Source organism: Delphinapterus leucas, chromosome 8 (assembly GCF_059928025.1).
Source record: "Delphinapterus leucas isolate spDelLeu-1000000601 "Yukka" chromosome 8, BTC_Dleu_Yukka2, whole genome shotgun sequence".
Classification (NCBI taxonomy): domain Eukaryota; kingdom Metazoa; phylum Chordata; class Mammalia; order Artiodactyla; family Monodontidae; genus Delphinapterus; species Delphinapterus leucas.
The window spans coordinates 26,738,057-26,765,293 of NC_143136.1; the positions used below are offsets into that span (position 1 = coordinate 26,738,057).

General features: G+C 36.0%; 1 protein-coding gene across 1 annotated transcript; it reads left to right on the forward strand.

The window, feature by feature from the left end:
• The first annotated feature begins 5,020 nt into the window (after positions 1 to 5,020).
• On the forward strand, positions 5,021 to 25,640 carry MYL1 (myosin light chain 1). Its single transcript, XM_022568299.2, has 5 exons — positions 5,021 to 5,748; positions 18,289 to 18,316; positions 22,254 to 22,397; positions 24,703 to 24,876; positions 25,332 to 25,640. Exons 1-5 carry the CDS (start codon positions 5,611 to 5,613, stop codon positions 25,451 to 25,453), a joined length of 606 nt encoding a protein of 201 aa, XP_022424007.2. The 5' UTR covers positions 5,021 to 5,610; the 3' UTR covers positions 25,454 to 25,640.
• Positions 25,641 to 27,237: the final 1,597 nt, after the last annotated feature.

The window sequence follows — 27,237 nt, forward strand, 5'->3', positions numbered from 1 at the left end:
CCAGCCTAGACAACAGTTTCTACATTTCATTCACTTCTCTTTCTCTAAAACATCAAGAGTCCAAGAACTTAGTTCACTACAACCTTTATTACAATTTTTTTATCATCTCATTCTCTAGTACTTCAAAATTCCCAAGTCTCTCCCTCTCTCTCTTTCACTCCTAGAGAATATTATAGTTTATAAGCACTCAAAACTCATCTCCTTTGATAAATAGTAAGAAGCTCTTAGCATGATCTAATTCTTCAGTAACTTGGTTACTGAAAAAAGGTGTGTGTGTGTGGGTGTGTGTGTCAGTGAGTCTGTGTGTCATTATAGGGGTGTGGGTGTGTGTGTGTGTGTGTGTGTGTGTGTGTGTGTGTGTTGGGTATGTGTCCCAGAGATCCACAGCTCGGGCACAAATAAGAAAGAGTGGAGAGGAAGAGAGAGTGCCATCAAAGACAGAGCACCACAAATGAGAATGTGAAAGTGAGTCCTGATAGCTTCTTTTTCCAAATCCCAAGCCCCTTTATACTATCACCTTTCTGTTGCAACATACACAGCCATGGGCATTTTGAGAAGCACAGTAACATCATCTTTCAAATTCATATCCTAAATCATGATATAATGCTTCAGTGTTCTGAGGCAGCATGGGAGGTAGTTTTCCTAATCTTTCCCTATGATCTCTCGATCGACACTCAGCTTGGATCTTTCTGAAGTTCCCATAACTCCTTTCTCGCCTGTCTGAACAGTAGCCAACTTAGACTTGTATTCATACATGCATATGGAATTATGTAGATTTTTGTGGGTATATTTATATACATGGTGTCATACTATGTATCATATTCTGCAACTTGCTGTTTTCATGTCTTAGAGATTTTTCCATATCAGTATATTTTTACCTACCTCATTATTCCATGGAATTGCATAGAAAAAACACATGTACCATGTCATTTTAACCAGCATTCATTGATAGGAAAAAGATCACAACAAAAATGCCTATTAGAAAAAATGCTGTGGTAACACCCTTGTACAGGATCCTGTCTCATAGGCATGACTGTTTCATTATGGCTAATGTTTCTCAAAACTGGCTTTACATAAGAATCATCTGTGGAGCTTTTAAAAATACTGCTGCTCGGGCTTCCCTGGTGGCGCAGTGGTTGAGTGTCCGCCTGCCGATGCAGGGGACACGGGTTCGTGTCCCGGTCCAGGAAGATCCCACATGCCGCGGAGCGGCTGGGCCCGTGAGCCATGGCCGCTGAGCCTGCGCGTCCGGAGCCTGTGCTCCGCAACGGGAGGGGCCACAGCAGTGAGAGGCCCACGTGCCGCAAAAAAAAAAATACTGCTGCCCATGCTCCCCAGCCCCTCCCCAACCTGACCAGTTAGATCAGAATTTCTGAAAGTGGAATCCAAGCATAGGGATTTAGTAAAATCTCCCTAAGTAATTTTAATATCCAACCAGGGTAGAGAGTCATTACTAATTGTCAAGAATTCGAATTGCTGACTTGAAGGATATATACATTTTACATCTTGAACTCATTTTGCAAACGGTTAAATTCCATATAATTGCAAGTTTTGTACTATCATTACTTCTTCTGCTGTAAGTCTCAGAAAATCTAAAAGTATAAACCAAGTACTAGGAAAGGGTCTCCTTTTCAGCTAAAATGGTAGCTCCCCAGAGATCTAAAGTGGGTGTCCACCCCATCTCAAATAAATATTTTCACAGCACTTGGTTTGCTTTCTTTATCAGTTGTGACAATTTGCCATCATTTCACTTTGTTGATTACTGTCTTTCACAGCCCCCAATCTTCAGCAGAACTCCAAGAGAACAGGAACCAAATCCATATTGTTCACCCAGTAAGCCTAATGCTATTATAACAGGGCCTAGCGTATTATAGGTGGTCAATATGTGTGATAAATAAATCCCTGTGGTTGCCTGGTCAGTGGATAATCATGTTAGGTTGTGATAAGGAAGTGAAGGGGAAATACTGTCTGCTCTCATTTTCCAGGCCCAAACTTTCCAAATAGAAAACAAATATTTTATCTTAGCCAAAAAGAACCTAAAAACCTACACAATCCTTTAAGAAAAAGACTGATGTGTGTTGAATCTTGACCATGTAGTAAAAAAAAAAAATACAAAGGGATTAGAAGGTAGAATGTGATGAACCACCTTCAGTAGTGAATCTGTCCTTTCTCTGCCATTCCCCTGCACTTTGATAAGACTCTAAAAAATGTATACAGTAAATGGTACAGTTAAGCATGAGGAACACTTGGAGATCTGAGCACAGGGCAAATCAGCTGCCACTAAGAACATGATTCCTCAGCTGTTACCCTTCTTTCTCCTCACAAGTAAGACTTGTCACATGGGCCTACAAAAAGGAAGGGTCAAGAGAGAAATTTCACTTTCTGATTATTATATTAAATTACTTAGGATCATAGTTGCAGATAGGCTCTAAATTCTTCTTTCTCTGCATATAATTTCTGTGTGTAACTAGTAACACCTAACAAAGTAACATTTAGTGATATATCGTGACCAATAGGACTAACCATTTCAAAAAAGGCCTCAGTGCTATGAATTGTGTACACCTTTAGACCTTCCTTCTATAATATGCCTGGCCAAAACATAAAGATTGTTGACTAAGTAGGAATGAGATCTTACACCTCCTTTCTTTGAAGTTTCAGGGTGAATTAGTTTTACTTCTTTTAGTTCATGGGTTTTTTAAATAAATTATTTCTTTCAGGATAGTTGTAGATTTATAGAAAAGTTGAGGGGAGATCCCATGTACTCCACACCCAGTTTCCTCTATTCTTATCATCTTACTTTAATATGGTACATTTGTCACAATTAATGAACCAATATTGATACACTAATATTAGCTGAAGTCCATGCTTTATTCAAATTTCCTTAGTTTCTACCTAATGTCCCTTTTTTATTCTAGGATTCCAACTGGGATACCACATTTACTCGTCATGTTTCCTTAGGCTCCTCTAGGCTGTGAAAGTTTCTTAGACTTTCCTTGCTTTTGATAATCTTGACTATTTTTTAAAGTGCTCCTCAGGAATTTTGTAAAATGTCCCTCAATTTCAGTTTGGTGTTTTTCACATGATTAGACTATGTTGTGGGTTTTGAGGAGGAGCCTGTCAAACACCACCTCAGCCTCATGGTCAAGGTTAATACCAAGAGTAATGTCATGTTGATAGCATGTACCCTCGATAAGATATGAATGGCACTGTACCTTTGTGATTTCCACTTTTCAAGAAGAAAACTTTACACCAACATATTTTTCCTCCGTGAATTTATAAACCTATGATACATATTTCCTAACACAGAGGATTTAGACATATAGTGAGATCAAGCCATTCCCCCCCTTAATATGAAATAAAGTGTTCCAATTTCAAATCGTTTTGCTCAGAAGACATAAAGCTCTTTTACTTGTAAGCCTGTCACAGATATTAAGGGATGTCTGCACATGGAGCAAAGTATTAATATAGGCTGTGAGTTAAAGTTAGAGCATAGCCATCACTCAGTAATTCATTTGACAATCCAAAGGAAAACAAACTGGTGGACAAATTTCTGCTATTTACAAAAATAGTTTCTATTATAAAACACTGCATTATTTTTTAAATTCTAATTATTTAAATTTGAGACAAGGAATATGCTTAGGTGAAATATGTTCTGATTCTCATGACTGTCTTACATGTCAGAAATGAGTATGAGCAGCTAATTTAGGTAATGATTGAGCCCTTGATGTGGGGTAGCATGGGGGAGGGAGCTAATAAAAAAGCTTCTCCTGAACCTATATGGATAACATAATCCAGTAGATCAGGCCACTATGCGAGATCAGACTAACTGCGGGTCAGTGGTGACTTAATGAATGATTGCTCATATGAGTCTTAATCCCTCTTAGCTATAATATATGGAGAGGAATAGTGACCTTCCCCAAGTTGTGGAATGCTTTTATATCAGACCAAAAGAAAATGGCTAATAAATCTATCTTTAAACACAATTATATTTAACAATTACAATATATAATGTGTGTGTTTACACATATACACTTATATATGTATACTTTATATGTATAAGTAAACATACATATAATGTTTATATATTCTCATATATGTAATGTGTAAATTTGCTCCTTTAAAATCCGAAACTTGGGGCTTCCCTGGTGGCGCAGTGGTTGGGAGTCCGCCTGCCGATGCGGGGGACGCGGGTTCGTGCCCCGGTCTGGGACCCACATGCCGCGGAGCGGCTGGGCCTGTGAGCCATGGCCGGTGAGCCAGTGTGTCCGTGTCCGGAGCCTGTGCTCCGCAACAGGAGAGGCCACAACAGTGAGAGGCCCGTACCGCAAAAAAAAAAAAAAAAAAAAAAAGAAATCCCAAACTTGCTACTGGGTTTTTTTGGTTTTGTTTTTGTTTCTTGGTTTTTTACTGATTAATGACTACTCAGTAATTATATATCTCACAAGTTAACAGAAGTGAGGGTTGTGCATTGGCTAATCACAGGATTAGCACATTGGCTAATCACGTGTTTCTTCATATGAAAGTCTAGTCTTGCAAACTGAGAAAGCCAAGGACAGAAAAGGAAAAACTTTCAAGTTACTCACCAAAATTTCCACCTACTGATAACGTCCTTTTCTCTCTTTATCTCTCTGGCCACTTAGGTAAATTTAAAATTTTATCTTATCTCCCTAGTATGGATAAAAAATTTAGGTGATAAATAATTAGACTTAGTTCCATTTAGGAAGTAAAACAGATAAATATCTACTGTGATTGAAAGTTACTTAACTCTTAGAAAAAGTGTTTGGCAAGAGGGTAAATCTTCCTGTTATTTCCATCCCATTTGATATTTTTCATTACAGAAAAAAGTTAAGTGACAGGAAGGGGTTTTTAATTATTTTTCTTAGCATACAATTCACCACCATTTAAGAGAGAGAAAGAGTCAGAGTTTGTACTCCCTAGAAGGGAAGCCACTTTAAGACTTAACGGGCTTTCCTTATACGTCTGCTTTTTATTTTTAAACACCACCACCTCTTTGCTGACAAACATTTTCTTGCAAATTATGGCAAGGGAGGAGGGGCATGAGAAAATAAGCTGCGTGAACGCTGGTGATACTCCCTCTGCCAAAATTCCAAGTTGAAATCAAATCCTTCAGTAAAGTTTCTTAGGCATAGGGGGAAAAAAAAGATTTACAACTTCAGCAGAACTGTCATTCTACCAAGAGAAAGGATCAGTCAATCTACTTTACTTTCACCAAAGGATCTGAATCTGGCTGGCTTTGTCATACTTCTTTCTCCTTTATACATGGAGGTAGAGGGGGGGGGGAAGAAAAGCGCACGAGGAGTTAAAAAAATTGATGAAGCCCTGACCCTTTAGTTTCCATTTATAGTCTGGGCCGGAATGCCATCCCCCTGGACTAGCAAACTGTCCAATCCAGCCTCAAGTGTCAAGATGCTGTTAGGCACTAAGTGAACTATATATGCATGCCCTTATACCATTTAATGCTCTGGGTCCACCTTCAAGACACCAGTCTGTGGATCAGGCGAACCACCACTCCTCTTCCAAGAATCAGTTTGACAGGTTCTTTAGGAGGTTCTCCTTCTATTTTTTTTTTAACCCATCCTTTTAAACACAATGGCACCAAAGAAGGACGTGAAGAAACCTGCTGCCACTGCTGCCCCAGCCCCTGCCCCTGCCCCGGCACCTGCACCTGCACCTGCACCTGCACCTGCCCCACCCAAAGAAGCAAAGATTGACCTCTCTGCCATTAAGGTAATGAAAAGGGTGAACTGTTTGGTCACTGAAACATCTTTCAACAGTAGGGAACACTAGGAACTTTCAGAGGGGCATATTTTTCATTGAGAGGAATGGAGTTACTAAGCAAACTGGTGGATTTGGGTAGAAGAGAATCTTGATTTAAAAAGTAAATAAACTGTAGCATATAATTTCACTAAAATTATTATGAGTATGGCATTATATTTGGAACCTGTATTTGCTCTACTTTTTGTTTCTGTTTCCTTTTTTCCCTAAATTGTCAAAGTGCAAAATGTATAATTTTACAAACATTTAAACCAGTGGTTTCTTTTTTTTTTAATAAAATCTCTATGGAAACTGGATCTCTTCCTTAAAGCTACATCAAAAGGAAAGTTTTAGTCCCTACTTGTTTCCAAAAGTTTAAAAACAGCTGATGACCCAGTTGTCCGAGATGTATTTATTTGACATCTGCTTTATTTCATCTGAAAAAGAGATTTTTGCAATTCAATTCCCCCTCCAGCTTTGCTTAATAAAATTTGATACCACACTAAATGACATCCCAGTGCAGACAACTACGCACTCAAGTGTTTCAGTGACTATAACTGTCATCTTGTTTATTTATATATACATTATTTAATTCAAAATGTGAGTTGCTTCTAAATGAAACTAACCCCCCCCAAATATGGTAAAACTTGCTAGTTATACAGCTTTGAGCTTATGTCTTTGACCTCTTGCATACTGATCTTGAACTAAAGAGAATGTGATTGATTTTCATGTCAACACTTTGCTGTGATCAAAGTTCTCCACTGCCAAAAGATTATCCGCTTTTGGAAGAATGACGCCATGGATGTGCCTGTTTCCTCTCGGCAATGTGACCCATCAAATGTGCACCATCTCCTCATTCATTGGGCTCTGATTGGTCTGAATGACAGTTTGAAAATCTTCATCTAGGGAACCCTGCCTTGTATGGAAAACTAGTGGGTGAAAGTGCCTAGGAGGTGATCATTTCACTTAAGCCAATAGTTCTGTGCTTAATAAATGTGAATTTTGCTAACTTAATACTTGCTGACATTTAATATGCTGTTTACTTGCAACAGCCAAGCTAACCTATAAATAAATAATTCATTGACTATTTGAGTATAACTGTAGATTCTTAAAAATATTCCTGACATAAATATTGAATCAGATCACCCTTAGATGTATATGATGATATTAAGTAAATATATTCCAAATTTTTATAGCATTCCAATTAAACATGAAATTTTATGTTTCAGAGTAGAAGTAGATCTTGACAGACATTTTCTCTTGAGTTAGTAGGTAACTGAAGTCATATTTGGAAAATAGTTAGTCGTAGAATCTAATATTGATCAGGAACTATTCTTAATTTATATCCACTTAGGAGACAAAAATGAATGTCATATCTTCCAGTAAATGTTTTTCTGTCTTGAGGACTACATGCATACAGTTCATTATGAGGAAATCAAATTTTTCATCTCCAGCAATACTAGTTAATATATCTTATAGATGCACACTGACTACATTATACAATAAGCATGATTATAGCCACTGCAATAATTCCAATTGCCTCTATTCACTGACTCCCCATTTTACATTAACACTAGGGATATGAATCAGTGTCAAAGCTATTCCTCTTTATATTTACTGTGATTTATAAGACAATATCATCCCTTTGTATCTGGGACTACAAGCATTTGGAAAGGAAAAAAATGTGTCTTCTTAAGGAGAAAAAGAAGTATCCCACTAATGAAAAGAGGCATTAATTTTCTTCCCCAAGGAACAGAGTAAGAATAAGTAAATAAATAAAAATTTAGTTTGGCAGGTAAGAAGTCTCCAAGAAAAGACAAAAAATCACTTTTTAAATCCAAAAAATAAACTGATTCCTTCTTCATAGCAGAGAAGTGATGCTTTTCTGTATCTTGAAAACTGGTTTATCCTTTCATCTATATCTTGAATTAATGCTAGTGTGAACTAGTACAGCTAAGCAAAAGAAGGAAATACTCCTAGAGAGTCTCTGTAAAGATGGGATATGCTCCATCTTCACTATTTCATTGTAGAATTAAAGATGTGATGGATGTTGATAAGGGACACAAACCAAAAAAGGAGAAGTTAAATGAATCTAGAAGAAACAGATTATCTTTCATTCAGAGAGCCCGTTCCTAATGGAAAGAGAACAAAGAAAAGAAGCATATTTTTGCACAAGAATTTAAATGGCTTTAATGATATGCATTCAACAATATGAAATCAGTGCATATTTATAGATATTACAACATAGCCAAAGAATGTGATGCAACTTGAGAACTTTATAAAATCTAATTTCATCCCAATAGGTAAGAAGACTAATTAAAATGTGCATTAAAACATTTCATATTATGATGCTTTTAATCATGTAATGGTATTTCTAGATATATTACCTCATATAAGTTATAAACGTTTTTCAAGCAGAGAAAATGAACTTTAAAGAAATTAATCGAGCTGTTATATGTGTTCATTAACTTTCTGAAAACTCGATAAAGAACAAAACTTAACTGAATTTTACACTTTCTTTCATAAATCATACAAGATTGGAAATCTAGCTGTTCTTTACACTTTGAGTAGGGCTGACGTTTAAGTGGAACTATTTTAGTGTAATATTATAGTCATTACAATCATAGTATTTAATCCCTCAATACTATCCCAGTTAATATCTATGTTCCATATTATAATATACTATGTTACTAGCCATATATTTGACTCTGCATAAACTCTGAACAATATGAATGAGTTTTATCAATTTTTTAAATGTGTTTTCCAACCTGATTTCCTGCTTTATTGGTTATTTCTTTAGAACATTTCTTTGGTTCTTCTGACATAAAACCTTTTATATTTTCTGAGGGAATGCTTACCTGATGTCCTAGCCCCATGGATTTTCTATGAATATCCTTTTCAAAAACACAAATACTGCTGATATCTGAACATTAAATCTACCGTCCTGGGTGGTTCTAAGCACTCTTTGCTTTCAGAGAGCTGAAACTTCCAGCAACAAGGCCCAGACTAAAGCCTGACAGAATCGCCAAGTGTGGGAAGTAAAACCCAGCATAAGTTTAGTTTCAAGTACAAACACAAGAATTAACACCTGTTGCCCAAAACTGCAACCAAATGAAATAACAAAAGTAAATAAGTATGAGATAAGCATGTGCCTAGATTTTAAAAGATCTTCAATGTTTAAGCAAATTTTTTGCATGATGCATGCCTTAGCTGATATGTCAGGATTGCTCTGAGGTGATGGGACTTTGAATCATGTCTGTCATTGTGCTGCTTAAATTTTAATTCTCGTTGTATTCACCACTCAATCAGGTCATCCCTGACCAGATACTGCAGGCGACATTACAAAAAGTGGTAACGGTACAGAATGCATTGACAGAAACTCATCAAATAACAAATCTCACAGCAACAATTGACCATATGCTTGGGAAGATTTAAACTTTCAGTTAATAAGGTGGAAGTATAGTATTCCCAATAAATACATCTACTTACTGATGAGTATTCAGTGGAGGCAAATATTATGTATTCACTGAAACACCTGACTTGTCCTTGTCCAGGTATAGGACCTTTTGTGTTAATCTATAAATTATTTTTTCTCATCTCTAACAAAGCTGATACAAACCCAGTCCTACTTAGAAGGATTGTTGGAAAAATCAAATGAGGTCATGGCTCATGAAAGGCTTTGAAAATTATAAAGTTTTTTGTAATATAATAATCAATATTTATTATGAATTTACTCTGTGCCTTATTATCTTATTTAATCCACAAAACATTACACTAAGGTTGTTTTTAGCCTCATTTTGCAAGAAAAGAAGCTGAGCCTAAATGAGGTTCAATGTCAGGCCCATGATCAAATAACAAGTATGTGACAGAGCTAGGATATAACCTAGCAGGCCAAATCCAGAGTCAGTTGTGTTAACCATATCCTAAACTACCTCCTGTTTATAAAAGGGAAGTTGCTGTTTCCAAGAATGTGAAAAGGAACCTGTTTTGCTCTTAAGGATATGAGGTTAAGAGTGGTCAATATAAGGGTGATTCTCACATTGCCCTTCACAGCCCTTCGGTAGCCAGAAGAGGAGGTGAGAGGCACACATCAGAGCTAGTTCATCAAGACTTTTGACCTTGGCAGTTCATTACTGTTTTGTTTTCCTCAGCTTCCCCCATCTTAGCACCTGTTGCTGACAGGTTGGGTGTTCTCATTTACAGACAGAAGGTGAGATATTAAGAAACTAAAAAGACCCCCAGTCACTTTGCTCCAGCTTCCTGTAAAAAGTTGTAAATGGAATATGGATGTTAAAAATGCTATTATGAGAGTAGATTGGTAGTTGCTAGGGTCGGGTGGGGATGGGAAAAAAGAGTGAAGGTGAACGGAGGGCACAAACTTGCAGTTATAAGATTAATAAGTTCTGGGATCTAAAATACAACATAGTGACTATAGTTAACAGTACCATATTGTATACTTGAAAGTTGCTAAGAGAATAAATTTTAAAAGTTTTCACCACAAAAAAAAATATATATATAACTGTGTAGTATGATGGCTATGTTAACCAACTAACCTTATTGTGGTAATCATTTCACATATCAAAATATCATGTGTTAAATCATCATGTTGTACACCTTAAACTTATACAATATTATATGTAAATTATATCTCAATAAAGCTTGAAAAAAACTATACCAAAGTATTTTTTAATATTGTTAAATGTAGTTAAACTTATTGTATTTTAAAATAATTTTGCTTTTGTTTAATTAAACATACACATATTTCAAACATGACCTCCAAATTTTTCCATCAGGTTAATATTCTAAGAATGGGATGGGTTTCTATTTTGTTTACAAATAAGTAGCATGATTTAAACTGGAAATCTCAACAAATATTCTTTGGAGTCATATATAGAAATATAATGCCACGTGTATAATGATTAAATCTTAACTAATCTGAGGAAAAGAAATAGGAATAGAAGACATAGTCAATTTCTAATTAGAAGTGAAGACATAAGTCTTCACTTCTAATTAGAAGTGAAGAGATATGTCTAAATAAGTGAAGACATAAGTTGTTTCTAAGTTTTCTTTATATAATTTTAAGAGTTTATCTTCTTTTACTCTGGCCTTTTAATACAGGCTAATTTTTAATACAACTAAAATGTCAACCAATTGCGATATTCATCCATTTGTCGCATGATTATAACCTCAGAAGCAAACCAAAATTTATGTGAGATTATCACTAGGTATCAGTAACAAGTTTCCACTTTGAAACATCTACTCTGTAAAAGAACAGGTGGAGTGGAGTGGGAAGATATTAAAGGGCATTCTGTAACTCTGTCTAAAATTATATTTTAAATAATATGTAACTGGATAATGTCTTTGCAATGTAAAAGGCAGTTTGGAAAGGAATAGGTATGTTCACCAATTAATAGTGAATAGCACTTTTAATTTTAAAGATAATGAAATTTGTGCAAGACAAGGAGACCACAAAGTGACAGTGCCAAATTTAGCCTCTCGACATTTTGGTGCTGAAATGAACCCCCTGGCAAGTTGTCTTTAGAAGCCTTTCCATAATTACCCGGCATTAAGCACCATCTGACTCATGGAAACTGTGGAAAGGATTATATTTAGTCTGCTGATACTACACTTTCTTCTGCTTCTCTTCATACTGGAATAGTTTTTTTAAGAAAATAAGATTTTCCGTAGTTTGTTTCTGCATCAACTTCTACGGTTTGTTTCTCCCCGCAAATCAGAACCTGGAGGGCAAAAATTGCAATATACTAGTAGTAATGGCTTCAGTTATACTGGCTAAAATGTAAATTATATGGATGATAAATCTTTGTTATTCTGATCATAAATTAATAATAGTGAGTTGAAGCCAGAGCAGAAAATTTTTCCTAAAGATAAAACCACATCTTATTCAACTTTATCTTCTTCCTTCCACTGTGGCAAGTGAGGTTCTTTGTACCTAGTAAGTACCCAATGATATACCATCTCCTGATATAAGTGAGCTAGAAAATACTCATCTGAACACAGTGTTATGAAATTTTATTTTGCTTAACTCCTCTTTATCTAAACTACTTCAAAATAATATCATTTACCAAATTTTTAGGCAAATTGCCCTTTTCCATTAAAAAAAAAAGTGAGTTGCTGTAGATACTACTGACAAAAGGATGGAAAACTCACAACATTATAGAACCATAAGCAACCATAGAAATCATGCAGTTTAATATTTCATATTTGAGAAAGCTATAACCCAGATAAAAGAAGTTATTTAATCAAAAGACACATGATTTGTTACAGGAGAGCCAGAACAAAATTCAGAATACCTCAATCCCCATCTAAGTCTCTTTCCACCATATCAAAGACCTGAAATATCCAAAATAGTAATATCAATATTCATATATCCCTGTTGTCACTAACAGAACTTCTACTCCAGATATGGAGGAAAAAGCAGATACTTATAATTTCTTAAAGCACATACACAAGGCATTTTTCAAAGCATTTTTCACAAATGCTTTTATTTTAAAAATAAAAAGAGGAAGGAAAGAACATAAACACAACTTGGATTTTTAAATTAAATTGCATACAAACAAATGCACAAAGTAGAGCAGGTGCAACTCTCACGGAAAAGCTGATGAGAAATCCAAAGTAGTATAGACTTAGGTCACATTTTTACATTTTTATTAAAATTCACTTAAACCTCTTTGTTAATTCCTGTGGGTCTAAATTGTATTATTTTAATAATTCAGCCTTTGCTCTAATGTGACTGAATTCAGTTGACTAGTCTAGGCAGGCATCCTAACCACAGAATTACTCATTTCCTCTTCTATTCAGATCAGTTTATCCAATATAACCATCTATTCTCTCTTATATTAGACAACCTGGGCTGCTACTGTATTCTCATTGATCTTAATTTCTCCTTTTTATACCATATTAGAGTCACCAGCCTAAATATATCCTTGTTGAAATAAAAAACTGCAATAAAAGTATCTATTTCCTTTAAATTAAGTGAATTGTTCTGAAGCACAAAACTCTCAGAGTTCCAAAATAGTACTTCTGCTAGCCTTTTACAATGATTCCTCATAACTCTAAGACTGGAGTGAAAATTATTAAGTTTTTGTTAGGGTTTGCATACATCCAGGTCTTTGTTCTCCCTGCCAGGCATTAAATCAAAGAACATGCAGCAATGTTTTCTTGACTGAAAACTGGCCCTGGTTAGATTAAGGTCTTCACTTAGCCTCACCAGTCATTAGCCCTATTGTAATATCTAGCAGTGATGATGAAGTTCTTTAAAGACTGTAGTCTATGTTCCTTCCTAGGGCATTAGCCCTCAGTATTCAACATCACATATCTTCCAGATCGTCTTTAATTATAGCTCTTCTTGTTATACTAAAGCTTAAGATACATCAATTCCAGAGCCTGTTTGATTAAATGCATTTTAATATTTTTCTATAAATCAATTCCTTCTATATACCAGAAATTTTATCTTGTCTTTAATCAGTTAACGAAACCTCATGATTACTATTAGAAAAGTACTTCACAAAGTGAAAAATAATCTGAAAACATTGCAATAAAAATCTTTTTTAGTACCAGTACCTTGCTGACTACTACTTACCTACATTCAATACTAAATAGTACATAAATCTTAAAAATGTGGAAGGTAGTTATTTTACCAACACTCTAAGATAAGTATTTAGGCTAAAATGGAAACACCCTTTAAAAAAACAAATTGGGGGTTGGCAAATTAGAAGTCCTGATCATAACATTTATATAAAATCTAAGGAAAGATTCTGGAAATATAAAGGTATATACATCAATAACTTAAAATGAGCATGCCTACTATATGCATGGCAGTTCTAGGTGCTAGAGATACAGCACCAAAGGAGAATGTGTGCCCCTACTCTAGAATGTAAGCTCTTTGAAGGAACTGACAAGGTCCGTTCTCTCAAGGAAGATAATATCCTATGGACCTAGAGTCTGTCATACAGAGTGAAGTAAGTCAGAAAGAGAAAAACAAATACCGTATGCTAACACATATATATGGAATCTAAAAAAAAAAAAAAAGAAGAAACTGGTTTCTGAAGAACCTAGGGGCAGGACTGGAATAAAGACGCAGAAGTGGAGAATGGACTTGAGGACACAGGGAGGGGGAAGGGTAAGCTGGGACGAAGTGAGAGAGTGGCATGGACATATATACACTACCAAATGTAAAATAGATAGCTAGTGGGAAGCAGCCTCATGGCACAGGGAGATCAGCTTGGTGCTTTGTGACCACCTAGAGGGGTGGGATAGGCAGGGTGGGAGGGAGACGAAAGAGGGAGGAGATATGGGGATATATGTATATGTATAGCTGATTCACTTTGTTATACAGCAGAAACTAACACACCATTGTAAAGCAATTATACTCCAATAAAGATGTTAAATAAATAAATAAATTTTAAAAAAATAAATAATAAATCTTCAGAAAAAAATTAAATAAAAATAAAAAATTTTTTAAAAGATAATATCCTAGAGGAGAAGACTTGTTTGAAGGAGGAACTTACTATACATCTGTTCTAAAGATTTTAATTTAATTAAAATTCTGCTGAACATATAATATAGGCAAGGTATTTTATAGAGTTATGGGGGATACAATCTAAGTATAAGGCAAGGGTAGCATTCCAGGAGGGAGAGGCTCACACTTGGGTTCACATCATGGACCAAGGGAAATGGTCTCCAGTAACAGCCTGTGCTTCCCAAAAGTTTACAGTCAGGAAGGTTAAAACATATTTCAGTGGCAGAAAGGATAGCTCCTAGTATCCTAGGAGCTAGGCAAATAGTAAAGGTTCTTTCAAGGGCTTTGAAGGATAGTTAATTTCTAAGAAGCAGAAATGACAGGAGAACATTCCAGATAGAAGAGACTTAAAATTTAATTTTCAAAACAAACCAAATGATGATATAGCAAACTGAGTCCAAAATCAGCTGACATTTTGTATTCATATCACGCCTTTCTTCAAAGGGTTGATTACTTCATCATTATAACACCCAGGAAGAGATACAAGAGAATGTTTTGGCCATTTGTAAAAGTGTACCAGAGAATAAATAGCATCTCCCACTTATTCTATGGGCACAATATCTAGGTCTTCTTACTTTTAAACTATAGTTTATTGTCTAGACTAGACTAAACTGTAGCCTTCTCTACCATTGTCAATAGCTTGCTTAAATGTTTACTTTGATCCTCAGTAAGCACAAAAAAATCTACACTCTCATTCTCTATGTGATAAAGATACAGGTAAAACCTAGAGTGAAATAGTTTAACTGCCTCCATTATATTTTAATAAATAATAAACCTTTACATAATAGGCAAGTGCTTATGAATAGCTTATTTATAACGTAAATACAGCTATTAAAACGACTTTCCAGTTTACTTGACAGATTTGACACAAATTGATTGTATTTTATATGTATTCAAGGACACATTTTTCTATCTGAAAAAAATGAAAATGAGCATTATGTAGGTTATATGATGGGATGGGCATTATGTAAGACAACTTTGATGAGTTTGTTTTGTATTATCTATAGTTATTAATTCTACCAAAGATATATGCTAGTGCTCAATACTGATCATAGGGCAATTCAAATTTAATGACACAATACCTAAATACAAGAGTAAAACACAAAGAAACATGGTCTGCTCTAATGGCTTTAATTTTTGCATCAGAAATCATGAGACTCCAAATTACACAACTATCAAAGGTAACAAATTTCTACCTTTGTCCCTCCCTCTCATTTTCCCCTAATGAGTCAAAGGATTTAAATTTTTTCTATTAACTTCCATTTCCCAACAACCTCTCAAAATGTCAATCTATTCATGAAGATATGTCTACCTGGCTACTAATATTTTTTTTTTTTTTTTTTTTTTTTTTTGCGGTATGCGGGCCTCTCACTGTTGTGGCCTCTCCCGTTGCGGAGCACAGGCTCCGGACGCGCAGGCTCAGCGGCCATGGCTCACGGGCCCAGCCGCTCCGCGGCATGTGGGATCTTCCTGGACCGGGGCACGAACCCGTGTCCCCTGCATCGGCAGGCGGACTCTCAACCACTGCGCCACCAGGGAAGCCCCAACTACTAATATTTTTTAAGTTATATTTTCAATTCTAATTTTGGGACTCAGACTCCATGAGATCTTTTTCACTACTTACAAACTTCGGACAAAAAATGATATGCGTTTAAATGCTGATTTCTTTCCAAATGGCATGGGGAAAAGCTGCAAAGTATACATCTGCCTAGCAGAGGGAGATTATACTTTTTGTGACCATTCCGTTAAAAATAGTTGCTGAAACAGTACTTAAATTAGAATTTATCTCTAACATTCTTTATGCCTTTGAGCTGCTTTAAATATGTAGAAAACTGATAAACATGTCTGAACTTTAGTTCTGACTAGACTGGTCTCTTCTCAGTACCATTCTAGGAAGGGAGTTGTCCCCTATTTTCAGGTAAGCTGTCATAAAAACTTACTACCAGCCAATGCCATGGATACCTTTAAAATTCTAAAGTACAACTTTGCATTTCACAACACCTGCTTTTTATTCTTTTGGTTCTCAGTCTGGTGACTGAGTCATAAAATGTTTGACATGGCAGAAAGGGAATCAGCACATTCTGGTAAGAACATAAGCAACATTTTTAAATTTTAAAAGAACATGTACAGAATGAGAGAAAAAGAACACAAAATGGTCCATCAGCTTTCCCTCCTAGAAGAACTTCATAAATTCAAAAAATATGACTAGTCAGCCACCATAAAGATAACAGGTAGGAAAGCAAATACCCAGCCCTAATGTAAGAAAACTGAGGGAGAGTGCTGAAAATGGAGATTAAAACCATTCCTGGCTTAGATAAACACTATACTCCTGAAAATACAATGTACAAAGAGTGGTCTTTAATTGGAGATTTCACAAACTGACCAGATTTTCACTTGGGTAGACCCAAGAAACACACAAAATGTATGCACCCCTTTCAAGTCCTCTGAACTTTACCACAAGGGACAGAGCTGCAGAGAGTGTTTCTTCTATAGCAGTTGCCATTTGAAACCCCAAACCAGTCCCATCCAGAAAGTTCCATTTATACCAAAACTGCTGACTTGAAGCTTGCAAAGTCCATAATTCACCAAGAGAAGGGATCAGCTGTAGCCTTTAGAGAAATTCTAAGCTCCTCTGCCACTGAACAAATAGGAAGCTTCTTAAAGGAAGATGCTCAAGAAAACATCTCAGGGATAAAGACCATAAAAGTACTGATAGGCATTGGTCTCACCATGGCTGTCCACTCTTAGGTTCTGATTTCCTAAAAATAGACCTCAGGGTACAGATCCCTCTTTCCCTTTGCCCTAAGAAAGCTAAAAAACTCTCCAAGGGGAGTGGCTACTTCTCTCTGAAACCTGATGCTAGCTGTGAGGTCACAGCTTCTCCAGAAATAAAAGGCAGCCTCGGCAAGGGAGGCCCCCACTCAGGGATTGGAGCAGCCCTCAACTCACTCTTCAGCTTCGCCGCTGTCTGCAGCCCAGAAGCTCCATCATGGTGGGTCCTGTGAGAAAACTACTTGTAATTTATAGACAGATATAGACAGTAGATAGGAATAAAATTGAGGAGAGAACGTATTCAGTATGTGTGTAGAATCTACTTTTGGTTTTTATTAAAGTGGGTTGAGGACAGGAGAGATTAATTCAAGGTATTATGCCAACTGGAAAAATATGTCTTACTCCCAAAAACAGTACTTTATGCTTCACCAACTTTCTATATCACATAAGTTTTATTATATCTAAATTTAGGGAAAAACCTGCAACTATAGCAAAATACTATACCTTAAAAAAAAATCCAATGATGCTGATAACTAAAGTTAAATAAACTACTTTCCATGCATTGGGTAAAAATATACTGGTTAAATAGAAGAAAGACTTCAAATGACCTTTTTAATGCAGTGTGTCTGTATTAGACGTATGTTAAATACACCATAGGTTATTATATTATTCCAGAAAGAATCTGATTTAGCATTTGTTAAATCATTGATTCATGGATTAAGATATAGAAAGATGTTCCCTAACTATCTTTTGCAACAGCTTTTTATTTTTCCTAGATTCAAAAGTATCCTAAGGCAACCTTTTTATTCTATGACACCTACATAGCTTCCTAAAAATCTCAGAGCAGAGAGCACTCTCTTCTGTCAACGCATTTGAAAGAGTACTAGTTGTTTCTTTCTTTCTTCCTCTCTCTCGCCATTGCAGTCCTTCAGTGCTGACCAGATTGCTGGTAAGTGAATTGAGCTTCTCTATTCCAGAGGTAGGCAGAGCGCTTCTTAGCCTCTGAAATACCACTCATCTGCAAGACATGTTACTGCATGGCTCAACCTCTTAGTATCCAAGCCATGCCTGAACTCTGAAAAGTAGGCATACATTTTCAGCTTACTTTGAAGATTACTCAGGGAATGAGCTTGGATACATTTGAAAATCAGGACATTTTTGTTTGGTTAAAATATTCTTTGTGGTTAATTTCTTTCTAACAGATCGAGTTCTCTAAGCAACAGCAGGATGGTAAGTCTAAACGATATAATATGTGCACACTCATAAAGATGGCATGTGAGAAAACCAACTCTCTTGAGATGAGATTAGCTCTTTCTAATTATCCCCACTGATGTTGTCACTCTAAATATAAATGCTCTCAATCACTCTAAATATAAATTCTCTCAACATGAACCCTTCACGTATAATCAGCAATCAAAAGTTTAGGCAAACAAAAGCTAAATACCACAAAATAATTTCTTGTATTCACTGGTTTCTAAATAGAACCAATTTGATACAGTAGGTAATACCATACATATACCCCCCAAAAATATGTGGATTCTGGATGGCTAATTTGTTAATCAAATCCCTAAAGAATGATTTGGCAGGTCTAAATTATTCAATTTAGAAAACAAAATTGATTCTAAAACTGCCCAATTACCAAATACACATAATTTCAGTGGGCACCATAGTGAGTTGAGAGAAATAGCAGGTGAAGTGGATATAGAAAAAATGTGCATTCAGAGAAAATGAGGGGAAAATTATTTATCAAAAAACTGTGGGAGGAGCCTTAGCCATCTCCTGGTCCATCTTTAGAGATGCAGGACAGGCTCCCAGAGAGGTGTTGAGACTGACTCAAAGATCCAAAGAATTAGTGATAGGGTCAAAATCTAATATTACTTTAAATTAATTAGAAATTTATTTCATAGAAAGAGTTTCTAACTAGAACACTTCAAATTCTGGGGATTCAAAAGAATATGAATAGTTTCCCTAAGACTTCCACTTTTTCTTCTTCAGGTCTTTGGATCCAAGAGATCCTGTGCCCTAAGACTCTTATTGTTTCACTGGAAAGTGTAGGGCAGAATGTCTTATGAAGTGAGTCACATATTTAAATAAACTGAGACAAAAATACATCTATAGAAGGGATGGAAGAAAATTTCAGTTATACAATATTGTATAAATTGGATATTGGTCATAATGATAAGTATGTATATATGTTATGATTTATAATATATAAATAATTGTGATAATACTCATAGGTATATAATTATACTCAGTTCTCTATCTAAAGGATTCAACATTTTTCAGCCTGTTTCAGTGTCTGGAATATCTCATGTTTGGAAATCAGTTAAGAAAAAAAAGGATATTTGCTATTGTACAGACTCATATATATCTACATCATGGTTAATGCCTTCATGCAGACAAATTAGATGACCTGATGACTCAGAACCCATGATCATTTGAAATTATACTACAAAGGACTAATTTTTCTTATTGAAAACAGTTGGTAATTCTACTCTAATTTGTTTGATTTTTAATGTATTTTAACTAATGATGCTGCTACATTATCTGCTACTGTACCCCAGTCCTCTTAAATATCTAATTTATGTGTCATTATGACTGCCAAACTATGGTAGAACCAAGCAATAGAAGACTTAAAAACCCTTTCAGAGACAGAGGACTTGGTGCTGAACATTAACCATATTACTCCATATGTAAAATAGGTTTTAGATATAGAGGTTCAGTAAACATCAGTGTGGTGGACTGGTTTTCTCCTGTGCCAGGAAAACAAATGTAAGCATTTTAAATTAAAAGGAAATATTACATTTTAAGAAATAAATAAAGACATACTTTGTTTGCTTCCTTCTTCAATGATTAGAGTTTTTCTCATGGCTGCTCTACTTGAATGTATCACAAGTTTGGGGAAAAGAAAAAAACACTAGAAAATTATAGCATTCTAAAGGTGTAAGTCCTGTGCTGTCCAGTAGAGTTGCCACTAGCCACATGTGGCTATTTAAATTTAACCTGTAATTAAGTAAAAATAAATGCATTTAAAAGTCTACTTTCTCCTTTGCACTAGTCATATTTTAGTGCTCAAAAGCCACAGGTGGAAGGTAACTACCACCCTTTTGGGCAGCCCAGATACAGAACATTTCAATCATCACAAAAAGCCCTAGAACAGCGTTGTTCTAGACTAAGGGCTGGCAAATTTTTTCTTAGAGAGCTAAATAGTAAATATGTTAGGCTTTGTTGGCAGAACAGTCTCTGTAAAAACAACTCAGTTCTGTCACTGAGGTATGAAAACAGCCATAGACAATACATAAATGAATGGGCATGTCTGTATTCCAATAAAACTTTATTTACAAAAACAGGCAGCCAGCCCGTAGGCAGTCATTTGCTAACCCATGTTTTAGACTCTTCAAGAGAATAACTAAGCCTTAAAAATCTGGTGTAGGAAGAGCAATATTTTTCTGGCCTTGGCCTTTAAATCAACAAAAGGGTTCATGTCAGAGAGATTCTATTACAGCTCATAAAACCCTATTTCTACATCAAGATCTGACCAGGGTAATAGTGAGCCCTCTAAGCAATCTGCATGAAAGCCTGGAGCCAGTAATAAGAATAGTTCAGTTTCACATGTCCCATAGGAAGATAAAATATAATATTTGACTAATGACCCCACAGTGCCTGCCGCATGTCTTTTAAGTTGGGGAAATGATCTGTGATGTCAATTTGCATAGAACTTGAGGCGGAAATTTCAGCAAAGAATGATAACATGATCTATAGTTGATTGTTAACATAATGTCTGGTGCAATCTTAGATTAGGGGATGAAGGGATAGTTAAATAGGATGTTTTGCTGAGTAATCTATCTAGATAGCATCTCTTGATCTGAGACCACTAATGGACTAAAAAGAATGTTTTCACCTCTACCAGTTCCTTCACAAATGGGTTTTTGAATGTTGTTGGTATTAACTCCAACAAGTTGCCATCGGTACTTTTAGGTTCTCCAGAAAATTTAATTTAGTTAAGTTTTAAAAGTTCAATTAAAATATCTTTACTTGCCCCTAAATCCATAGTAGCACCTCTTTCTGTCTTTTTGGTGTATACTTCTTAATTCCTTGTTAATGTAATCCTGAAAGGCAAAACCAATTCTATCGAAGGAGAATGACAAAATTTAGGGAAAGTAAACAATAGAGTGATTGTGATAAAAATAGACAACACTTTTAAAATATGTGCTTACATACACACATGAATACAAGTAAAACTAGGGAAATCTGAGTAAAATAGGTGGAGTCTATCAATGTGACTATTCTGGTTGTGATAGTGTACTATAATTCTGTAAAATGGTACTATTGGGGGAAACTAGACAGAGTATTTAAGAGATCTCTGCATTTTTTCTTAAAATTGCATGTGAATCTATACTTATCTCCATAAAATTTTAATTTAAAACGTGTACTTACATTCTAAAGCTAATACAGCAACATGTTATCATACGTTATTATATGAAAAAAGAGTAAAGTTTAAAGTGATCACCATAGCAATAGATTCAAACAAATAAGTCTTCAGAATCAGTTACACTAGGAGCCTATTAGAGTCATACATTGAAGTGGTTAAATGACACTATAGAACTTAGAAATTGGCCTCATCTACCTTTTTTCCTGAAAAATGAAGTTACTCCTGAAGAAAACTAGTTAAGAGAAGAGCCTAGGAAATTTGTACCTCAAGAGCAGGTTTTTCTGTATAAGTTAAGAAGTTTGGTTTAACCTCACATGACACAACCCCGATTGAAAAATTTGTTTCCTTGAAATTTTATTAACATTGTTAATTATATAAGGGATTTTATGAGGAATTCTTAAGATTTCTCAAGGCCTCAGAATTTCTTAACCCAGCCCTGTGTCCAAGGCAGATGAAGGAGATATGAATAAATATGACTAGCAGTTTCAATTTCCATATCTGATGAATAAGAACATATGACTTGAAACTGGAAATCCTGCTTTAAAATAGACCCCAAAAGAAATGTCCAAAGGGAGTTGTCAGTTGAGCTTAGAAAAGGGAGAGCCCAAAGATAAAAACTTAAGTGACTGGCAAAAGCTGTAGAGGAGAGTTTGAACTGGATCCCTGATGAAGTTTGGATTAATTTATCGGTCTGAAGTATTAAAAAAGCATCCTAATGTTTCTTGCTTCTTTCAGAATTCAAGGAGGCATTTCTCCTATATGACAGAACAGGCGATAACAAGATCACCTTAAGCCAGGTTGGTGATGTCCTTCGGGCTCTGGGCACAAATCCCACCAATGCAGAGGTCAAGGCGGTTCTGGGAAACCCCAGCAATGAAGGTAAACACATGTTTTTCCAAGAAGTTGGGATGTGTGTGTGTGTGTGTGTGTGTGTGTGTGTGTGTGTGTGAGAGAGAGAGAGAGAGAGAGAGAGAGAGATTTATAGAGAAATAAGTTCCACAGAATAGGGTTTAATTTACTTTTTATGGTAAGTGTGCCCCTTGGCCATCTAGAGTCTTAGTTTTTATCCTCATAAAATAAGTTAACCTTCCTTTAGAATTTGTAAGCATGATATAATTTCATGTTAATGAAAGGAAATGATATCTAATGCTGACATCATCATCATCACCATGTTATCTAAACATACCCTACAGTACTTCCCTGGTGGTCCAGTGGTTAAGACTGCACGTTTCCAATGCAGGGGACATGGGTTCGGTCCCTGGTCGGGGAACTAAGACCCCATATGCCTGCCGCGGGATGTGGCCAAAAAAAAAAAAACCATCTTAAAGGAAACTCAGCTTTCTAATTTAAGAACACACAGATGACACCTTAATAAAACTATTTTCTGTTTCCAAGAACTGTAAAAAGACTTAAAAACCTAAGCCAAAATCTGCATTCAGTCCCCCAAGGTAAATCCTAAGGCAAAAGTCAGTGATCTGATACGTAAGAGGCAAAATTGAAGAAGCCATTGCTGGATACAGTAATCCAGTCATTAGTCTGGAACAAGGAAATTTTTTCCAATCCCATGATTCATGGCAAGTATAATAGTCTATTGAAAACTACCACTCTGAACAAAAAAAAAAGAAGACAAAACTGAAGTTTTTTCAAGTAGATATTTGGGCTATTTATCCTTGCCTTAAGGAAAATAAGGAGGGGAAGGCAAATAATCTTTTTTTTTTCAGAAAAGACCATTTTCCTTTATTACAAAAGAAAAAAAATTTGATTTCAAAAAACCTACCTCTAAATCAGTCTGCAGGAATTTTCCTCAAACTTCATTTTCTTCAAAGGAAAATGTCCAAGTAAATCATGCAAAAAGTAGCTGGGAGCATGAGATAAAGGAAGAGCGTAATAAGCCAAATTCATCTTTAAATGCCATTTTCTAACTTATCAAACATTAATCTTTAATGGAATTATTAGGTAAATGTTCATTTATTCAGCATTCAAATTTAATCTTCTTAATATTACTCAATGTACTAGATTTCTACACTATAAGGAAAGACTGCTGAATGGGAATTTTGACTTTAGGGGTCCATAACTTTATCCATTTGTACACATCTGGATAGTCTGTTTTATACTTTTGCTGTGAATACTGTTTATCTTGTCAGAAGATACTAAAAAAATTCTTATCTCCAGGCCTCTAAAACCGCAGAGAAATCAGAAGATCGCAAAGTATTTAACACACACACTCTCCTCACAGGCTTCTTTTCTGAATTACTTAAAATTTAAAGAAATTGAAAGCTCAGACAAAAGTGGAATATATATTAAAGTTCAGTTAGGTTTTGCTACATTTATATGTTAATGGATTTGTTATCAGTATATTTCTATATTGCTTCCCTAGTGTTTATAGAAAATATTAAATTGACAATACTAATAAAATCAGTAGCTAACACTGATTAAGCACTCAGTTTGTCCCAGATATTGTAATAGACTTTGCATGTATTATCTCATTTAATGCTCACACTACCACTACAAGGTATCTCTTTTGAGAGATGAAAAAGTTGAGGCACAAAGAGGTTAAGGAACTTGCCCATGGGGCTTCCCTGGTGGCGCAGTGGTTAAGAATCCTCCTGCCAATGCAGGGGACATGGGTTCAAGTCCTGGTCCAGGAAGATCCCACATGCTGTGGAGCAACTAAGCCAGTGCGCCACAACTTAAGCCTGCGCTCTAGAGCCCGTGAGCCATAAATACTGAGCCCCCGTGATGCAACTACTGAAGCCCCCATGCCTAAAGCCCGTGCTCTGCAAAAAGAGAAGCCACCAGGATGAGAAGCCCACATACCGCACGAAGAGTAGCCCCCGCTCACCGCAACTAGAGAAAGCCCATACACAGCAACCGAAGACCCAAGGCAGCCAAAAATAAATAAATTAAATAAATAAATTAATAAATAGCTCACTAAAAAAAAAGAAACTTGCCCATGATCACACAGTTGTAAATGGTGGGCTGAGGATTAAAGCTTAAGCACTACGACTCCAGAGCTCATGCTATTATCTATTACAAACATTTTGTCATCAGTCATTTACCAACTGAAATTTAAGCTGTATGAAGATTTTTCAGATGATCTAGAATGAACTCTCAAGCTTAATCTGTGACTCAGAGATGGCATTTAATGATAGATAATAACTCTCCAAATTGCAATTTCTTCCAGAGATGAATGCCAAGAAAATTGAGTTTGAACAATTTCTGCCCATGATGCAATCTATTTCCAACAACAAGGACCAGGGCACCTATGAAGACTTTGTTGAGGGTCTGCGTGTCTTTGACAAGGAAGGCAATGGCACCGTTATGGGTGCTGAACTTCGTCATGTACTAGCTACACTAGGTAAGAAATATTCATTTCAGTGGACTTAATAGGACAGAATATATAGGAAAGAGCATGAATTAGGGCAATCATGTTATAACCAAAATAAGTAGGGGGAAAGACTACAAACAGAAAATGAAAAAGAATAGTCAAAAGTTAATGACCATATCAATTAACCTCAATGTCAATGAGTTTATTTGGGGGAAATGATAACTTAAATTATTGGTAATGAATAAGTAATGTGCAGCATTGTAGTTCTTACAGGATAGAGTTTGGATGATCAGGTATATAGTGTGCATTTAAGTCATTTATTCAAAAACAATTTATTGATAACCTTCTGTCTAGAGAACAGGAAGGGCTTAGTTTCTATGCTCCGAGAGGTTATAGTCTCCAGGAGTCCAAAACTGATCACTTACAGTGGAATGTTGAAAATATTCTCTGGTTTTCTTTTTGAAGAAAGAGTTTTGTTTCATCAGGTGAAAAGATGAAAGAGGAAGAAGTGGAAGCCCTGATGGCAGGTCAAGAAGACTCCAACGGCTGCATCAACTATGAAGGTACAATCTCACATGCTCTGGTGGTTACAGCAACTCTGAACTGATTGGGTTGACGATGGACAACTTTTGAGCTTAAAACAACTTATCTTCTCTACCTTTCTTATTCAATAAGAGAACATACAAATGTTACTTATTATCAATCAGTTATATAATAACTCTAAAAAGATATCTTGTAAGGACCTGACTATATACATAAGATTTACTCCAGTGGGTTTTAACATTCCTGTGCATTATTATACAGGTTAAAATGTGTTTTCACTTTTATCTTTTCTTGTTAGATCTTCACAACACCTCTGTAAGATGGGGTTTGTGTCAGAATAAATTTTAATATTAAATACTAATATCCTTTAATATTACAGTTGGAGAGATCTCAAAATCCTTTACAGCAAGCAGTTATGAAAATGAGGAATCCGAAGGCCAAAGATATTTAGCTATTTAGTGAAGGTCACATCATTAATGGCAAAGCTGGTGCTAAAATTTATATCTCCTTTTCTAGTGTTCTTGCTTAAATGAAATTTCTCATAGTGGCCAATTCTCTACTTCCTGCCACCAATTTTTTTTAACATCTTTATTGGAGTATAATTGCTTTACAATGATGTGTTATTTTCTGCTTTATAACAAAGTGAATCAGCTATACATATACATATATCCTCATATCTCCTCCCTCTTGTGTCTCCCTCTCTCCCTCCCTATCCCACCCCTCTAGGTGGTCACTAAGCACTGAGCTGATCTCCCTGTGCTATGCAGCTGCTTCCCACTAGCTATCTATTTTACATTTGGTAGTGTATATATGTCCATGCCATTCTCTCACTTTGTCCCAGCTTACCGTTCCCACTCCCCGTGTCCTCAAGTTCATTCTCTATGTCTGCGTCTTTAATCCTGTCCTGCCCCTAGGTTCTTCAGAACCTTTTTTTTTTTAGATTCCATATATATGTGTTAGCATATGGTATTTGTTTTTCTCTATCTGATTTACTTCACTCTGTATGACAGACTCTAAGTCCATCCATCTCACTACAAATACCTCAATTTCGCTTCTTTTTATGGCTGAGTAATATTCCATTGTATATATGTGCCACATCTTCTTTATGCGTTCATCTGTTGATGTACACTTAGGTTGCTTCCATGTCCTGGTTATTGTAAATAGAGCTGCAATGAACATTGTGGTACATGTCTTTCTGCCATCAATTTATAGCAGCTTCACCCAGAGGGTCTGAAAAGCAACACACCACACAAAATAAAGATGCAAGATAAAGTTGCATGATATAGGGCTTCCCTGGTGGCGAGGCAGTTGAGAGTCCGCCTGCCGATGCAGGGGACACGGGTTCGTGCCCCAGTCTGGGAGGATCCCACATGCCGCGGAGCGGCTGGACCTGTGAGCCATGGCCGCTGGGCCTGCGCATCCGGAGCCTGTGCTCCGCGATGGGAGAGGCCACAGCAGTGAGAGGCCCGCGTACCGCAAAAAAAAAAAAAAAAAGAAAAAAAAGTTGCATGATATATCTTGTAAATTTAAAATTTTGCAACAAAATTGAAAAACGTATCCATCCCCCCAAAAAACTAATCTAACCACATCTCAATAAAGCTATGTTGACAGCTTTGATATAAATATGGACTTATAAAGTCTAACAACTTGGAAAAAAGTAAGACAAGAAAAGCAGAGGGGCGGGAAGAGAAGTGGAAAGGAGAGAAAAAAAGAGAACAGGAGAAAAGAAAAAACTAAGCCAAGCATATCTTCACTGACAATCTTGGTTAAACTTTACTTTTTTCCTATAAACTATGTTTTACATTCAGGTACTGCCATAAGTACATTAGATAAAAGAAGAATCATTCA

Excerpts from the sequence above, each read along its gene's own strand:
- MYL1 (XM_022568299.2), top strand. The coding sequence starts at position 5,611 with ATGGCACCAAAGAAGGACGTGAAGAAACCTGCTGCCACTGCTGCCCCA. Across the intron at positions 18,317-22,253 it reads CTCTAAGCAACAGCAGGATG|AATTCAAGGAGGCATTTCTC; the intron begins GTAAGTCTAAAC and ends TGCTTCTTTCAG. Across the intron at positions 22,398-24,702 it reads GGGAAACCCCAGCAATGAAG|AGATGAATGCCAAGAAAATT; the intron begins GTAAACACATGT and ends AATTTCTTCCAG.